Source organism: Ailuropoda melanoleuca, chromosome 7, assembly GCF_002007445.2.
Source record: "Ailuropoda melanoleuca isolate Jingjing chromosome 7, ASM200744v2, whole genome shotgun sequence".
Classification (NCBI taxonomy): Eukaryota; Metazoa; Chordata; class Mammalia; order Carnivora; family Ursidae; genus Ailuropoda; species Ailuropoda melanoleuca.
In genome coordinates this window covers 11388977-11404226 of record NC_048224.1, presented here as the reverse complement: position 1 = coordinate 11404226, position 15250 = coordinate 11388977, and the positions used below count along the sequence as shown (strand labels likewise).

At 41.1% G+C, this 15250-nt stretch overlaps 1 protein-coding gene across 5 annotated transcripts in view; it reads right to left on the bottom strand.

The window, feature by feature from the left end:
• ADAMTSL1 (ADAMTS like 1) overlaps positions 1-15250 on the bottom strand; it is an 861688-nt gene that overhangs the window by 369289 nt on the left and 477149 nt on the right. The window contains exons 1-2 of one of the 5 annotated variants that reach the window (XM_034663960.1): positions 4066-4082; positions 3598-3798 (exon numbers count right to left, since the gene is read on the bottom strand). The exons of the other annotated variants lie outside the window; for them this stretch is intronic. Coding sequence (XP_034519851.1) covers positions 3598-3663 — 66 coding nt within the window. The 5' untranslated portion in view covers positions 3664-3798; positions 4066-4082. Of the gene's footprint in view, positions 1-3597; positions 3799-4065; positions 4083-15250 lie in introns of those variants that run through there. 5 annotated transcript variants of the gene reach the window in all.

Here is a 15250-nt window from a genome sequence, read left to right as displayed (position 1 = left end):
ACCACTATTGGACATGCTTCCCTCCACTTATATGAGGCGATAGTGCTGGTTCATATGAAAATAAGAACGGGGGCCAGAAAGTGGACCTGAGCAGACCGAAACACTAAAAACAGGAGTCCGGGGAAGGAAAACTGTAGCTGACCATGTCCAGACAAGAAACTTCATGAAAACATGAAGAAAATAATGTATAAAAAATGCCTCACTATGTTCTGTAGGTTCAGGTGAAAAATCCTTCAGCTTGATTTAAAGACGGTCTAGGCAGGAGAATAAGAAATAGGTGCAGAGCGGACAGTTATAGAAAAGTACTTGTGTGTGTGCGAGTACGAGCACGCGTGCACACACGCACGCCACATTCATTAGAACAGCTCACAATCTGCTGTAAATAAGGGCTTTAACATTCATTCCACAAGCTAATGGTGCTTCTCGCCATCCAAGATAGATACACTTAGATAATAGTAGAGGACAGTGCCAGAGCGACCGAAGGGAACGGGCTATTGTGTTTGACTAGTTTCCATGTATAAATTAGTGCAGAGAAGAAAAAGAAATTCAACAGAAAAACACATGTACTTTATTATAATTCCAAGTGTTACTCTTGCAACTCCCACAATAGCAGGCGAAAGAGCTTAAAACCACTTAAAAGAAACAAAAAGCAAATGCAAATGTGATTAAATGCCTTTCTGACAAGAAGCGATTCGACTTCAAGTTTAGATGGACACGTATGTCAATGGCCGGTCATGGTTTCTGCCACATTCCTTTTGAGCTCCACAGTTGGGACAAAGGAGGGAGAATGAAGGAGGGGTACAGGGTGGGAAGAGAGGGGAAGCTGGGTGATGTGACTTCAGCTCACCCGAATATCAGGATGAAATCTCTTGATAGGCATACTGTCCTATTGTGTGTCCAGAGTACAAAAGAAGTCTACGATGTATGAGCTTTGCAGGAAAATATGATACAAAAGACATGGGGACCTCATTCTCTCAGGAAGCATGCTCCAAGGGGAAGGGATTTTGACAAAACTGCGGGTGAACAATAATCGATATTCGCACCCCCTCAAGCACCAAGCCACGATACAGATGGCGCGGCTGTCGGTGATCATGGACCCTGTTTTGAAGGGGACACTGGACTTGCACTAAACAAACAGGATGTTTTCGAATTAAGATAAAGAGATCTTCAAAAGTTACATAAATTAATTCTAAGAGTAGATAGGTTCTTCTAATGTATAAAATGATTATGGGGAAAACAAGCCCCCTAGTTCAATTCCTCCATCCAGACCGAAGGTCAACTTCTAGTTCTAAGTCAACTGCTGATGAAGCTTCAGCTCACTTTCTCTTAGGCCCACCTTTTAATTCTGGTTATGGAGCTGAAGGGGACAGTGCATGAGCCAACGTAACAAGTGCCCATAACACTGTACATCACTTTAATGGTCAAGATGAGGCAAAAACCCTGAATGTCTTCAACAAAGACTGCGGGCCAACTTCCGTCATTGCTTGCATCACTGCTAAACATTTTACAACCATAGTACAAAGCAAACAAGTTATTTTCTCTCCATTATTTGACCTCTGCATCCAAATATAAGCTTGTTTCCCTATCTGTGAAATAGGTTTTAAAATGCCTATTTGCAAGATGATTGTGAAGATTCCTTGTGATAAACTTTTCAAACAACTGGCCTGGTGTTTGGCACATGGAGACACACAATCCGTGGAAGGTATTACCATGCTGTTATTACTCTGCACAGGGGTATCTCTTGGTGTTCACCAATCAGGTCTTGTGATCCTCAGAATCTCAATTTGTTCAAATATAGAACTAAACCAAACCTGAGTTTGATTTCATTTTATCCTCATAATACAATTATCGTGATTTAAACAAAGTATGTTTTGTGTTTTAAATCTGATATAAACAGACACTTCTTTTTTTCCCACATAAGTCTAATTATATGCTCAAATACAGATCCTAACATTCAAGATATCAAAGAGGGATATAATGAAGTTACCAAATGGGTAGCGAAACAGCCTATTCCTGAATGGGACAGTTTTTCCAAAATACAATGAGATCATATTTCCATATGAAGATACCAAAAAAGCAACGTGTACTGGTAATTGGCTTTATGATGCAATTAAATGGGGGAAATAACACACACTTTTAAAAAAATCACAAAGAAGGAAAGATGAGGCAAACTAATGGTGTGTATGTAAGTAACACGTCCCATATGGAAAAAATGAGACACCTTTCATAAATTGCTTGCTCCACTGGTCATAAAGCACACCTAAACATTCTGCTTTTCATATTCCTCACAACAGCTAAAACTTAGTCTATCCCAGCTTAAAATTCAGTGTGCCTTTAAATGTCTTTGAAAATCTGAAAATATACTTCTATATTTATAGCATTTGCAGGGCAGCATTATGATTTCCTGGCTACAATGAGGCAAAGAAGTGGGAATGTATAAAATATTTAAACACTGTCTGATTACTCTATCTGATGAATCTTTGTGGAGTTCTTCAATTTGTACCAAATGGCTTGCTTCCCTTCTTCAAAACTATAGCGCAGATCAAATTTGCCAGAGTCTAATCAGAACAAAACATTCCTTTAGCATCAACGAATCAATGCAACCTATATATTCCTTACGTTTTTACCTTGCTCCCTTCTTGTCTTACTACCTTCTGAGGAAGTGCTGGCATGCCACAAATGTGACAAGGAGAGCTACAATCACATTTGTTTGGAATCGGTGTGTGCAAATTTTGGAATCGAACCTCCAGATGAGGTTTATGAAGCTGCCTGCCCAGAACACTCTGGTTTAAAAAAATGTGCATTGCTATTAATATTTTGAGTGTCGATTTTTTTTGGACAGTCCGTGTTCATTTTCTGCCCGTAAAACCAAGTATGAGTCACAACGGAACATTTACTTTGAGTCAAAAATGCAGTGTGTGCTGGTGTCCTAGAGCAGAGCATCTTATCACTGTGACTATGGAAAGCAGCCGCACGAAAAAGTCAGCATTTTCTTCTTCTTTAAATGCAGATCTGAGATCAAAGACCATAATCCTCAATTCATAAATACTAGCATTAACTTGTATCCATAGAGGACTTACAGTCATTAGGAGCTGTAATCTGGGTTGGCTGCAAACCGGCTCTCAATCCCTCTTTTACCTGGTTCCATAGCACGTGTGCAGAGAGGGAGAAGGATTCATAAAAGGCAGTGGGGGAAAGCCCCTTACAGCCCATCCTTCAAAAATTCCAGGAACACCACAGTGAGTGAGTTTGATTTCAGGACGTCTGTTACCCAAATTCCAAGCATACACACCACCATTTATACAGTCCCCAGCTCACGGAACTAGCTCTATGCAGTATATCCTAAAGCTGGAGTCTCGAGATTATTCCATACCTCTCACCACCCCCACAAAGTACTTTATTTTGCTTGGGAAGTTGGAGTAAAAGTTCTGAAAGTTTTTCCTTTTCCTTTTTTTTTTTTTTAAATCGTGTAAATTATTTTACCTGGTGTTTCAAGATCAAGATCCTCGCGCACACACACAGACACATATACACACTCCCCCAACAGCACCCAGACTAAGTGGCAATAGCAACGTATTGAAACGAAAAGGCATTTACCAGGAGCAGGAAAGCCAGAAAGAGGAGCGGTGTGCCAGGAGTTGCCCGACGACGGCAGCATTCCATGCTTGGATCCTTGCCGGAATCCGAATCGGACACTGAATGGGCTGCTAAGTGCTCCTCTGCGCGCTGTCACATCCAGTACTGGTGCTAACACTCCGGCCCTGCCTTATCAGCTTCCATCAGCCCCGCTCACATTTCCTGACCGAGGGTGGGTGGGTGGGTGGATGGGTGGGGGGTAAGCTGAATGGAATCTCTCTCGGAGCAGGCAGCCAGCCAATCAGGCTGCTGCTAATCAGACATGCTGAATAACAAAGCCGGGGGACAGAGAAAGTGTAACAGTGTGAGCAAAAAGGGGGGAACGGGACGAAAAAGAAAGGAGAGCAGAGCGCGCGGCCACAGCGAGCGGAGAAATGCAAAAGATGCAGAGTTGCGCAAGCCGAGCAAAGCCCTCTCCTTGGAACTAACCTGGTTAGTTCTTTGTGAGATACCTTTCCGTTTGCCATTTGCGTGTGCGGGTGCCTGTTGCTTTGTCAAGTACAGTAGCTCCCTGGGACTCTGTATTGTTTCATTCCGGAGAGAAACCTAATCCCTGTCAATATATAACATGCCATAAAGGTAAAGAACCATAGACAAAAACCGACTTAACGTGCCGTTTAAACGTGCTCTGTACAACTGCTTTATTCCTTTTCCATAAAGTTCCTTTATTTTCTCCCTTGACTTGGAAAAGGGAGACTATAGAGGTTTTTGGAAGTTCCTTACTAAACCTAAATTGTGACGTAAGTTAACTTTGGGTATTAATGACTTGATCTATGGGGGGGTTGCGGGGGAGCAAGCTGCTTCTTTGTAAAGTGACAATTTAAATATCCAAGGTTTACTACCGTGAAGGTACAGTTAGACTTTAGATCTCCTCCTTTAAAAAAAAAAAAAGCCCCTTTAACAAAGACTGGGATGAATGGGGCTGAAATTTGGGGTTGAGGAACCGCCTGGTTTTGACACACTGCCAACTCTCCACTATCTGCTTTGGCAGGGGGAGGGAAAAAAGGATGAATTAAATCCTCAGTTAATCCCCAACCCTTTTAACCCACCGTTTCCGCCTCGTCCTTATCCGCGTCCTTTATCAGGGCAGCTACAACACAGCGGCAGAAAGGGCTGAAGTGAGTGTACCTCCGCTTCCCTTCTACTGTTGCAAGAGGCTTGGACGGGAGAGGCTCTGGAGGAAGCGCTAATGAGCAGTGAAATGAGGACAAGGCCAGGAACAGCAAAGAGAAGGTCAGGAAGCTTCTAAGTCTGGTTAATCCGCCAGCGATCAAGATTTGACTCTACCAGAGGAGGATTTTATTACAGTTTTAGGAAAGTGTCAAATGTCAAACAAGGACGTCTTTCCCCTTATCTGCTCAAAAAATCTTTGAGTGTTTGAAAGAATGAAATAGCAAACTTGACCTTCCATCTCCATAGGTGTGTCACCAGGAGGTTTTTCCTTTGTAGATTTCCCGATAGCCAGAAATACACATGGTTGGAGGTAGAAGACGTTCCTCTCATTAATAAAAAGTACTGACAAGAGTCGGGAACACACAACTATGGAAAACCTGATCGAGCCACAATGGGCATGTGAATACAGGCAGGTCTGCCCGTCTACATACCCACAGCACTGCTTCTCAGAAAGGTGAAGAAAAGCCGCTTGTCCAACGTCGGGTTACTTACTTCACACGGTCTATCAGTTAAAGACAGAAGAGCTTTAAAATGCCCATTTTCAACCTGTTAGGAGAGTCAGGGCATACATACCTTGTCCCTCACTTAGGAAAATGGAGAGTAAAAATCCAAACAAAGAGGTCCTATTTTGAAGTTTGTTGTTCCCTTTCAGAGAGATTAGTTTTACAAATCTGTGAAAAAACCAGCTAATGCTCACAAGCTGAAGAGAACTCACGAGTAGATGTAAAAATACTTGACTGGTGTTATCTGAAATCATTCTATTAAAGAAATGGATTGATGGAAATAAACTTTCATTCATAAAGCTGTGTTCTGCATCTCTCCTTTATGCCGTGGACCTTTCTGCTACAGGGTTTTTTCTTCTAGCAGAGTCATTAGCTAAAGAGTACCAACTAGTTCTGTAAGATGGGATATTTTATTGAACACCACTTGCTCCCTGGTTCACACGGAACCATCACTCAACAGGTAGACCAAAGGGACAAACAGGTGACAGAAGAAGGAATAGTAGCAACAATGGTAATGGTAGGATATCATTTGCAGAAGAATGGGGGGAAAAATCGGCATTCTCAGAGAATAACTGGTAGCTACTAGCATGCTGGTCTAGATTCCTTCCTACTTTGGAAAAAAATATTTCCTAGATATTTTGAATCCGAGATTTCTGCCTTGGAATTTGGATGGACATGTTGATGTCTAGCACAATGGTCACCTTCACCTCAATACGGTCTCTGCATATTGTGATATTTTTAAGTCAAGCCCTCAACCATCTGTTGAATGCCCACCACGATGTCTCCTGCTTCCGGTCCCAGTGCTCCTAGCATCTCCTTTCCTGTTGGGGATGCCCAGGGAAACTAGGAAAAGCAATTCTTTGGTCAAACACTACACAGTGCAGGGCAAACTCCAAGCTCACTGTAATTTTAGAAAAAGGAGAACAAAATCAAGTGGGGGGAGGGTGATTGGGGTAAGTTTTGGGGATGAGCTAATTTTGATAATTACCAAAGTTCATGTCATCTCTTTAAAGGCTGCAAATGGTTTTACACCCACAGTCTCATTTGACCTTTATGACTACTCTGTGAAGTCGGTAAAGTACTCACACAATTTTATATATGTGGAAACTGAGGCTGAAAGGGCTTAAATGACTTGCCTCGGGCCCCACTGGCTAGAACTGGCCTTCTGACCCTGAATCACTCTTCCCTCATATACATGCACATATCTGTGTGTTTGTATACACCTGCACACCCACACGCACACTTTCAGATGCTGCCAGTGGTGTCATACAGGTCGGAGGGCGATGTTTATAGTGAAGGTGAAGGAGCAGAAGGCAGGCTACCCAGGTTTTACCATGGCTCTGTTACCTGACAATGGAACGTATCTTATTTTAATCTACAGCTTCTTTGTCTCCCACCTTTGTCATTTCTAAACTTTTTCCAGTGCCAAGGAAAAATAACATAAAACCCTAGGTAATCTAGATCCTTACTAACGGCGGCCCCGGGAAAGGCCCTTTACGGCGTGAGAGCAGGGCGTTGGCCAAGCTCCTTTTCTCTCTTCAGGTATCTACATTAAAGCTGTCTGCCCGGGCTGAGCAGCAGCAGTGGCCGCAGCTGCCATAATACTGGTTACTGGCTCCCTGTACAATATATTAGGTGAAATGAAAGCAGAAGCAAGAGAGAGAGTGTCAGGGCTGTCTGAAGCATCATTCCAAATGGTATGGATTTAACAATACTTAATTTAAAAAACACCAGCTTGGACAGGAGCAAGCTGTTAACATTCAGTGTGCTTTATGGCAGGAAAGAGTGAGCTAAACTCTCAGAATTTCTCTCCCTGGGGAGAATGCATTACAGCATTCACGCCAGAGCCACCTGTCTCTTCCTGAGGTTGGGCCTCCTCGCTTGGCCCTCCAGTTGCAGTACTCGGAGTGGAGAGAGCAGAGAGTCTTCTGGAAAGAACTCGGGGGTGGGGAGCCTTGACGACCTGGGTAGAACCGCATCTCCCCTCTTGCAGGACAGGGGAATGGCAGCGCCTGAGCCTTACTAGCCGCACGGGCAGGCATGGAAATTGTTTAATTTCACCAGCTAATTCTGAAAATTAAAAGCAGGAAAACATGGTGTGGGGATGAATAAGGTAAAACTACAGGAAGCCCACTGCTACTCTCAGGGGCAGAGCTGGAATTTGAGCAGGAATCTGGACCTCTCCAATTCACCTAATATCCATTTAACACCACAGCGACTAGAACGTTCCTTACAGCTCCCAAATCACCTTTCATGCATGACCTCATGTGACGTGAGCAGAAATTCTGTAAGGCAGCGAGTGGTTATTATCCTCAATTTACAGTTAGCGAAACTGATGCTTTTATATGGAAAGTGGATTCATCAACATTACTTATTAGCAGGTGGGAATTTGGAGCTATATCTGAGGTCTTCGGCTTGGACAGCTCCCCGAGACCGATGACTGATGAAGATAGTTGCATTTACTGAGAGTCTCCCATGTGCCAGTCACTGTTCTAAGTACTTAATTATTTCATATAATCCTCACAACAACCCGATGGGGGAGGTATGTTTATTATCCTCAAATGGATATGATTTATGATCGATTAGCGGTCAACATTTGCCCCAGCTAGTGCCTTCCTGAAACGTAGAAGCTGGAAACCTAGAAACTACATTTCTCAGACTCCCTTGCAGCTAGCATACCAGATGTATTTTAGATTTGGCTGCCCAGGAGCGCTCCCGTAAGATTTAAAAGAAGAAATGAGGCAAAGACCACACTTGGCTTTCTGTGCTTGTTAAAATGTCCTAGCGCAATGCAGTTTATCTGTGACCATGCCAAACACTCACTACCTTTGTGGGTGACCAGAGGCTAGTTTCCATGAAGTTTATCTGCTGGATCAGAGAAGGTGGGCAACCATATTGGAGACCTTGCCTTTCCAGTCAGCTGGTGATATAGTGGTTATTGAAGAGGCAGAGCTCCTGTTACCATAAAGTAGCTTGGGAGTCTTCAGAAAGCTCCCATTAGAGTCTTTTTTTTTTTTTTTTTTGCTGGCAATTCCAACTTCTTGTGAGTTAGTTGATTCCTTTATAATACAGCACTTTCTGCTTCAATTAGCAAGAGGAAATTCAATTCTCTGAAACAGAATCCTTGACTGATATGTCCCCTTTACCGAAGGAGAAAACTGAGGCATGGAGAATCCAGTATTTTCCAAGATCACATATCCGTGAAGGGGAAGGGCCAGGATCTCAGGGGTCATCTGTATTCTTAATCACTAAGCTACACTACCTCTTTGTAGAGCAGAGGGCTGCAGGAGTTCAGAGAAGGGAGAGATCATTGCTAGTTTGAAGGCTCAGTAAGGAGGACCGGAATGGAAGAAAGAAAAATTGAAAAATACCTTGAGATATACAGAGACTTTTAAGAGATGGTAAGAAAGGGGGAAAGGCTTTGCAGATAGGGAGGACAAAATAAGTAGAGAGAAAGCAGGAACATGTAAGACCAAGGCTTTTATTCACCCTGACCCACTATTTTAGACTGCTTAAAAAGGAAGAAATAAGTTTTTCAAGTCTTTGTCTCACAGTATCAAATCACATCCTCAGTGATCTCTCCCTATAAAGTGTCTAGGCCTGCATGTTACATAGGGAAGGAACTCAACAGATTTAAAAATTTGATTTGATTCATCTTGAGTTGCCTAAAGCCCCAAGAGCCTCAGCTTACATTTCTTTTTATTGCCTACAATGCTTAATTCAGGGCTTCTCACACTGTAGATACTCAGAATCTGTAACCCTGGCCAGTAGCAGAGAGGGATTCTGGAGGCTACTTAGTGCAGTGGAAAGAACCCAGATTTTGGAGCCAGAGAGTTCAAATTCTAGCCATTCCCCTTATTACCAGGAGGGCTTTAAAGAAATAAATTGCTCAAAGTCACCGAGCCCAGTTTTTTGCCTGTTTTTGTTTTAAGCTGTTATATGACGAGAATAATGGTCAGCACCACAGAGCAGCTGTGGGCAGTGAGCAAGGGGTTTGCAGAGTATAGCTCAGTACAGGGTAAGAGATTAATATTACCATGCTAGTTGGTGGGCATATGAGTATCCACTGCACATATCTTTCAACCTTTCAGTGTGTTTGAAAATTCTAATTAAATTCTGGGGAAAAAAATCATTATCATAATTTAGATTCTAATCCTAGGACTCTCTTCCCCTGCCCCGAGAAAGCAAACAAACAGACAAACTCACTGGGGCGCCTGGGTGGCTCAGTTGTTAGGCGTCTGCCTTCAGCTCAAGGCGTGATCCCAGAGTCCTGGGATCGAGCCCCGCATTGGGCTCCCTGCTCCATTGGGAGCCTGCTTCTTCTCTCCCACTCCCCCTGCTTGTGTTCCCTCTCTCACTGGCTGTCTCTCTCTCTGTCAAATAAATAAATAAAATCTTAAAAAAAAAAAACAGACAAACTCATAACAGAGCACTGAACCACATGGGGAGGATAGAATTATTCACCACTTCCAAACTGGTAGTCCTTCTTCCTCTTTTTTCTACATTGCTGGGGCTGTGTCATGGATCACAGAGGTTTGTTACTGAATTAGATCAACAAGCACTTATTGAGCACCTACTGTGTGCAATGCTCGATAAATATTGTGGAAGCAGATAAACTATCTCTTGCAGCCTTTTTGACACAGACAGACACCAGTTTAATTGCTGAGGTTTGAATTATGGTTGTAATATCCATATATTAAACCCAAGTGTAATATATAAATCTGAGGCCCTTGATTCTTAGTTCAGTACTATTTCCATGACATCATTCTTCACAGATAAAATAATTATCCCAGAGCCAGACAATAAGGTGAAGGAGTGTTAACAGATTTATAGACAATACAGAGAGAGTGGAAGTAAAAGGCAAAAGCCAAATTCCTCAGCTTGGCATTCAAGGACCTCCCTGATCTGCTTCTAGTCCCAGGATAATAGAAAGTCATGCTGCAGTCCAATTGAAGTACCTGATATTACCCCACCACTCCAAGTACTTCCATTCCTGCGTATTTGTTCATCCTGTCCCTTCTGCCTGGAACATCCTCCCTGTCATCTCTGTCTTGCTCAAGTCCTTGCTAACCTTTAAGGTATAGCTCAGAGATCTCCTCGTACAACATTGGCATCAGATAAATATTTGTCAAATTAACATCTGAGCTGATGAACATATGCTATGCCTACAGATACGGTGTCAGGAAAAAAGAAAAGAGAAAACAGAGGCAAGCAGGAGAATTGCAAAACAAAAGCTAGTCTCTGAAAACTAAGGACAAATGTAGATTAAAGATAAAATAAAATTTGAATTTCATAATAGCCTTTAAACCACAGAAAATCAGAGTCCTCTTCCTCTAAAACAAAATAGATCATTGTGTAGTATTTAATTTTATTCCTGTTGTATGCTGGTTATATTTGCTAAAACCCAGTAGATGAATGGCCTTTCTGTTAAATTAGAAAGATTATCTCATATCACAAGTATAAACATAGTCAAAAAATATCAAAAACTATCAAATAAAGGAATGCTGAAAAAGAACCTATAATTAAAAACAATTTATAGTATAGTTTATATTTTAAGCTTCTGAAAGGACATAGAGATTGTGGGTAAAGTTGGATGTTTTATCTTTCCTACTTCAAAATGTGGTGGGCCTGTCTTTTGTTTAACTTAAAATCAATTAATTAACATATACTGTATTATTAGTTTCAGAGGTAGAGTTCAGTGATTCATCAGTTGCATACAATACCCAGTGCTCATTACATCAAGTGCCCTCCTTAATCCCATCACCCAGTTACCTCATCCCCCCACCCAGCGTCCCTCCAGCAACCCTCACTTTGCATCCTATAGTTAGGAGTCTCTTAGGGTCTGTCTCCCTCTCTGATTTTGTCTTATTTTATTTTTTCTTCCCTTCCCCTATGTTCATCTGTTTTGTTTCTTAAATTCCACATGAGTGAAATAATATATTTGTCTTTCTCTGATTGACGTATTTCACTTAGCATATATAATACCTTCTAGTTCCATGTGTGCCATTGCAAATGACAAGATTTCATTTTTTTGATGGCTGAGTAGTATTCCATTGTGTGTGTGTGTGTGTGTGTGTGTGTGTGTGTGTGTATGTGTAAATACCCCACATCTTCTTTATCCATTCATCTGTCGATGGACATCTGGGCTCTTCCCATAGTTTGGCTATTGTGGACGTTGTGGCTATAAACATTGGGGTGCAGGTGCGCCTTTGAATCACTATGTTTGTATCCTGTGGTGGGCCTTTCTTTTGAAAATACTTGATGAAGGAATTTGGATCTTGGTAAATATGGCAAAAAGAGAAAACATTATATTGGGTAACAACACAGAGAATTGAATACAAGCCAATAACAACAAAAAGTTACCCATCTCCAAGTGCCCTGAGGGGGAAATGTGGGGTGCAATCGGAAGAAATAGGTAAAAGAATCCAGAGATTTATCTTATCTACACATGCATTTCCTAGAAGTTAAAATCCCACATTGGTTTCCCAGAACAGAAACTAGTAGTTACAGACAGTGTAGGATTCCAAGGATAAAGGGGAGAACCCCCATTCTTTAGATATGATTGTAGGGTGGGAGCTAAACACAAAAGCCTTGGGGAACAGCTGGAGGGGACATGAGTCTTAGCCTTGAGGTTTCTTGCATTTAAATCTAGCGAGATAAATTTGCTACGTGTCACTTGATCATACCTCGAGGAGGACTGTAGGACGGGTCATGACTGGGGTGTGCAAAATAAAGAGGCAGTAAGGTCCCAGGCTCACAATTGTGAGGACTTGGGCAAGGTCTGTTTTAGAGAGGCACATCTTTGTCTGAATGGTCATACAGGCCTAGCTTTTGGTTTGTGTGTTTGGTTACGTATCTTCCCTTGGCCACTACCCCTGCCCCACCTCACCCTCTCTGTCCCCTTGCTTTCTTATCACTCAGACTCTGATAAAAATGTTCTTGTCAGCCTCAGATAGCCTTGTAAGTAGAATGTTTACTGTAACCACACGCATCTACTTTTTCTCTCAATAGCTTGGTTTTTAAGGTCATGCCTACATGTAACGGGACAAAAATTTTAAATAGCATACATGTGGCAGAATATTAGCTATTATACATATGAGCTAGCATACATGCCCAAACAGAAGAGAGACATTTTCTGGCCTCTCTTGCAGCTATATGTGACCATGTGACAAGATTCTCACTAAGGAAACAGAAGGGGAGGTAGTGTATATAATTCCAAGTGATGTCCTTGAGGGGCATACTGTGCTTCATTCACTCTTTCCTCCTCCGTCTGGTGGGAATGATGATGTGAAGACTGGAACAGCCATCTTGGACCATGAGGTAATCTGGAGGTGATACTATGCACCAGAAAAAGGGTCCTGGCTGCCTGACACCAGGAGTATCATCGTGCTCCTAGACTGCCTACCCCCAGAATTTCGTGAGAGAAAGAAATGTGTTTAATACAACATGTATGCTTTAACATAATATCCTGGTGGCAGGATTATGCAAAACTATTAAATAAATAGGCCAAGCTATATAGTCTTCTGTCGGCTTAGGATCTATGAACAAACATCATTTCTTTGGCTTTGACTAATGGCCAATATAGAAATGTGAAACTCCCCGAGTTTCTATCTTTGCTTTGGCTACTAGGAAGCTCAGACTAAAAATTTGTGCTCAATGGTTAGATCTTTCCTCAGCCTATGGTTTTAAAAAATTTCATCATTTTTCCTTGACTTTTACATTCTGTTATTCCATGTAAGTGGTTTGGTATTTTTGCATTGCAATTTTACTTTAAACAACCTTTCGATTTGTTTGGAAGAAGATGGGGTATAGGGTTTAAAATAAAACACTGTGATTGTAAAAAGGAAGCCATGTATGGAAAAACACTGTGATTGTAAAAAGGAAGCCATGTATGGAGCACTTCGAAGGAGATGATGGAATAAGAGAGTGATTTCATGCTGATGAAAACAATGTTTTTCTTTATCCTTATGGCAATTAAACTCATTTTTGTCACCTCCATGATTTATCAAACTTTCCAAGGCTATTCCTACCCTTTCTAAGTTTCACATTTTGCTATCTTTAGTTATTTGGAGAAGCTTCAAAATTATTTAAGAAAATTTATTCACACTGCTTCCACTGGTAGAATGCCATTCGAATGGAAAAACTTGTTCCCCCATAATCAAATTTAATACCTTAGTAGAATTCATAAAATACTACTATATATCATTTGTACAGGTTCCATTAATCTAATTTCTGATTTAGCTGAAATGATTTTCTCTTGAAGCTACTATAACAGATGATGTATATGGGGGAGGGGTTGGCAATGTCCTGAGTCACCTGACATATGGGACAATGTACTATTTCCATCTGGTTCTAGTTGTCTAAGTTGCTCAAAGCCTCAAGTTAGTGAAACTTGGGGTCATGAGGGCACTTTTGCCATATACTGTACAAATATATGACTGGTCTTAAGAAGGCTGGGAAAGAGAGCTAATGCATAACTGCAAATCATTACCACCATCAAAAGAACAACAGCAAACTACCCAAACGTTAGACTGTCAGCCTTGAAGGCAGTTTTTGTGTCTGTCTGTTCATTCTCGACTTTTGGCATGGCTACCTGGCACACAGAAGGAATCTACTAAGTGTTTGTTGAATGTACATATTATAAAAGCACAAGAATGATTCCTCAAAAAACTAAACAATTATCATAGGATCCGGCAATGCCCCTGCTGAATATATACCCCAAAGAAATGAAAACAGAGACTCAAACAGATGTCTGTACACCCACGTTAACAGCAGCATTATTCACAACAGCCAAGATGTGTAAGCAATGTCGGTTTCTATTGACAGATGAAGGATAAGCATGTAGGGTATAAACACAATGGAATATGATTCAGCCTTAAAAAAAAAAAAAGGAAATTCTGGCTCATGCTACAACATGGAGGAAACTTGAAGATACGTGTGATTCCATTTCTACGAGGTACCTAGAGCAGTTAAATTCACGGAGACAAAGTAGAATAGTCGTTATCAGCAGGTGGGTGGGGGAATATAGGGAATCCATGTGTAATGGGTATAGAGTTGCCAGTGGGAAAGATGAAAAAGTCTGAAGATGGGTGATAGATATGAATGCACAATAATTTGAATGTACTTAATGACACAGAACAAATATTTAAAATGGTACATTTTCTGTGACATATATTTACTATTATAAAATACTTCTGAAGAAGAGAAAAAATAATATAAAATAAAATATTTATTATTTATTAAAATCTGGACCTTATGTATTATGTTTCTTAATGATAAGATTTATTTTGGTTCTTTTTTATACAACGTTTTTGTATTCACAATATTCCCTTTGGAGATGAGGTGTGGGAAAATAATCGGGACTCGCTTTAGAAGTTACACTTATTAAAAATTAGATCGGACACGTGTATTTAATTTTCCATGCCAAATGACAATGTTTTGATATCTTTAGATGGCAATGTTACTGCTTACATGCCAATATAAGGGTTTTATGAAGAGTCAGCAAAAGTAATTTGTGGTACCATTTGCTTTAGGATTCTATAATTATTTCCCCTTTTTATTGGAGGAGTGATTTCTACTGAAATGTGAATATGCTCATTATAGACAGGGATGTCACCCACGGTGTGTGTTACGAGAGAATGGGTCCACTGTGTGGACTTCAGCAGTGTTATCCCAGAGACTTCTTGTGGGTGCCCCAACAGAGTATTTTCACAGGTCTGTTCAAGGAAGAACTTACTTTTTCATGAGAGCCATGAAAAGAAGCTGGGGGTAGCGACAGTACCCTGGTGTAAAACCTGCATGTACACCTAGTAAAATTTGGAAATTGAATTCACTCTGCTTCAAATTTCATTTTCCCCTCTATTAAATCAGAGTACAACACAGGCATCACAAAATCTGCCATAAATAATTCTTCACAACCATCTGCTTCACTTTGAGTG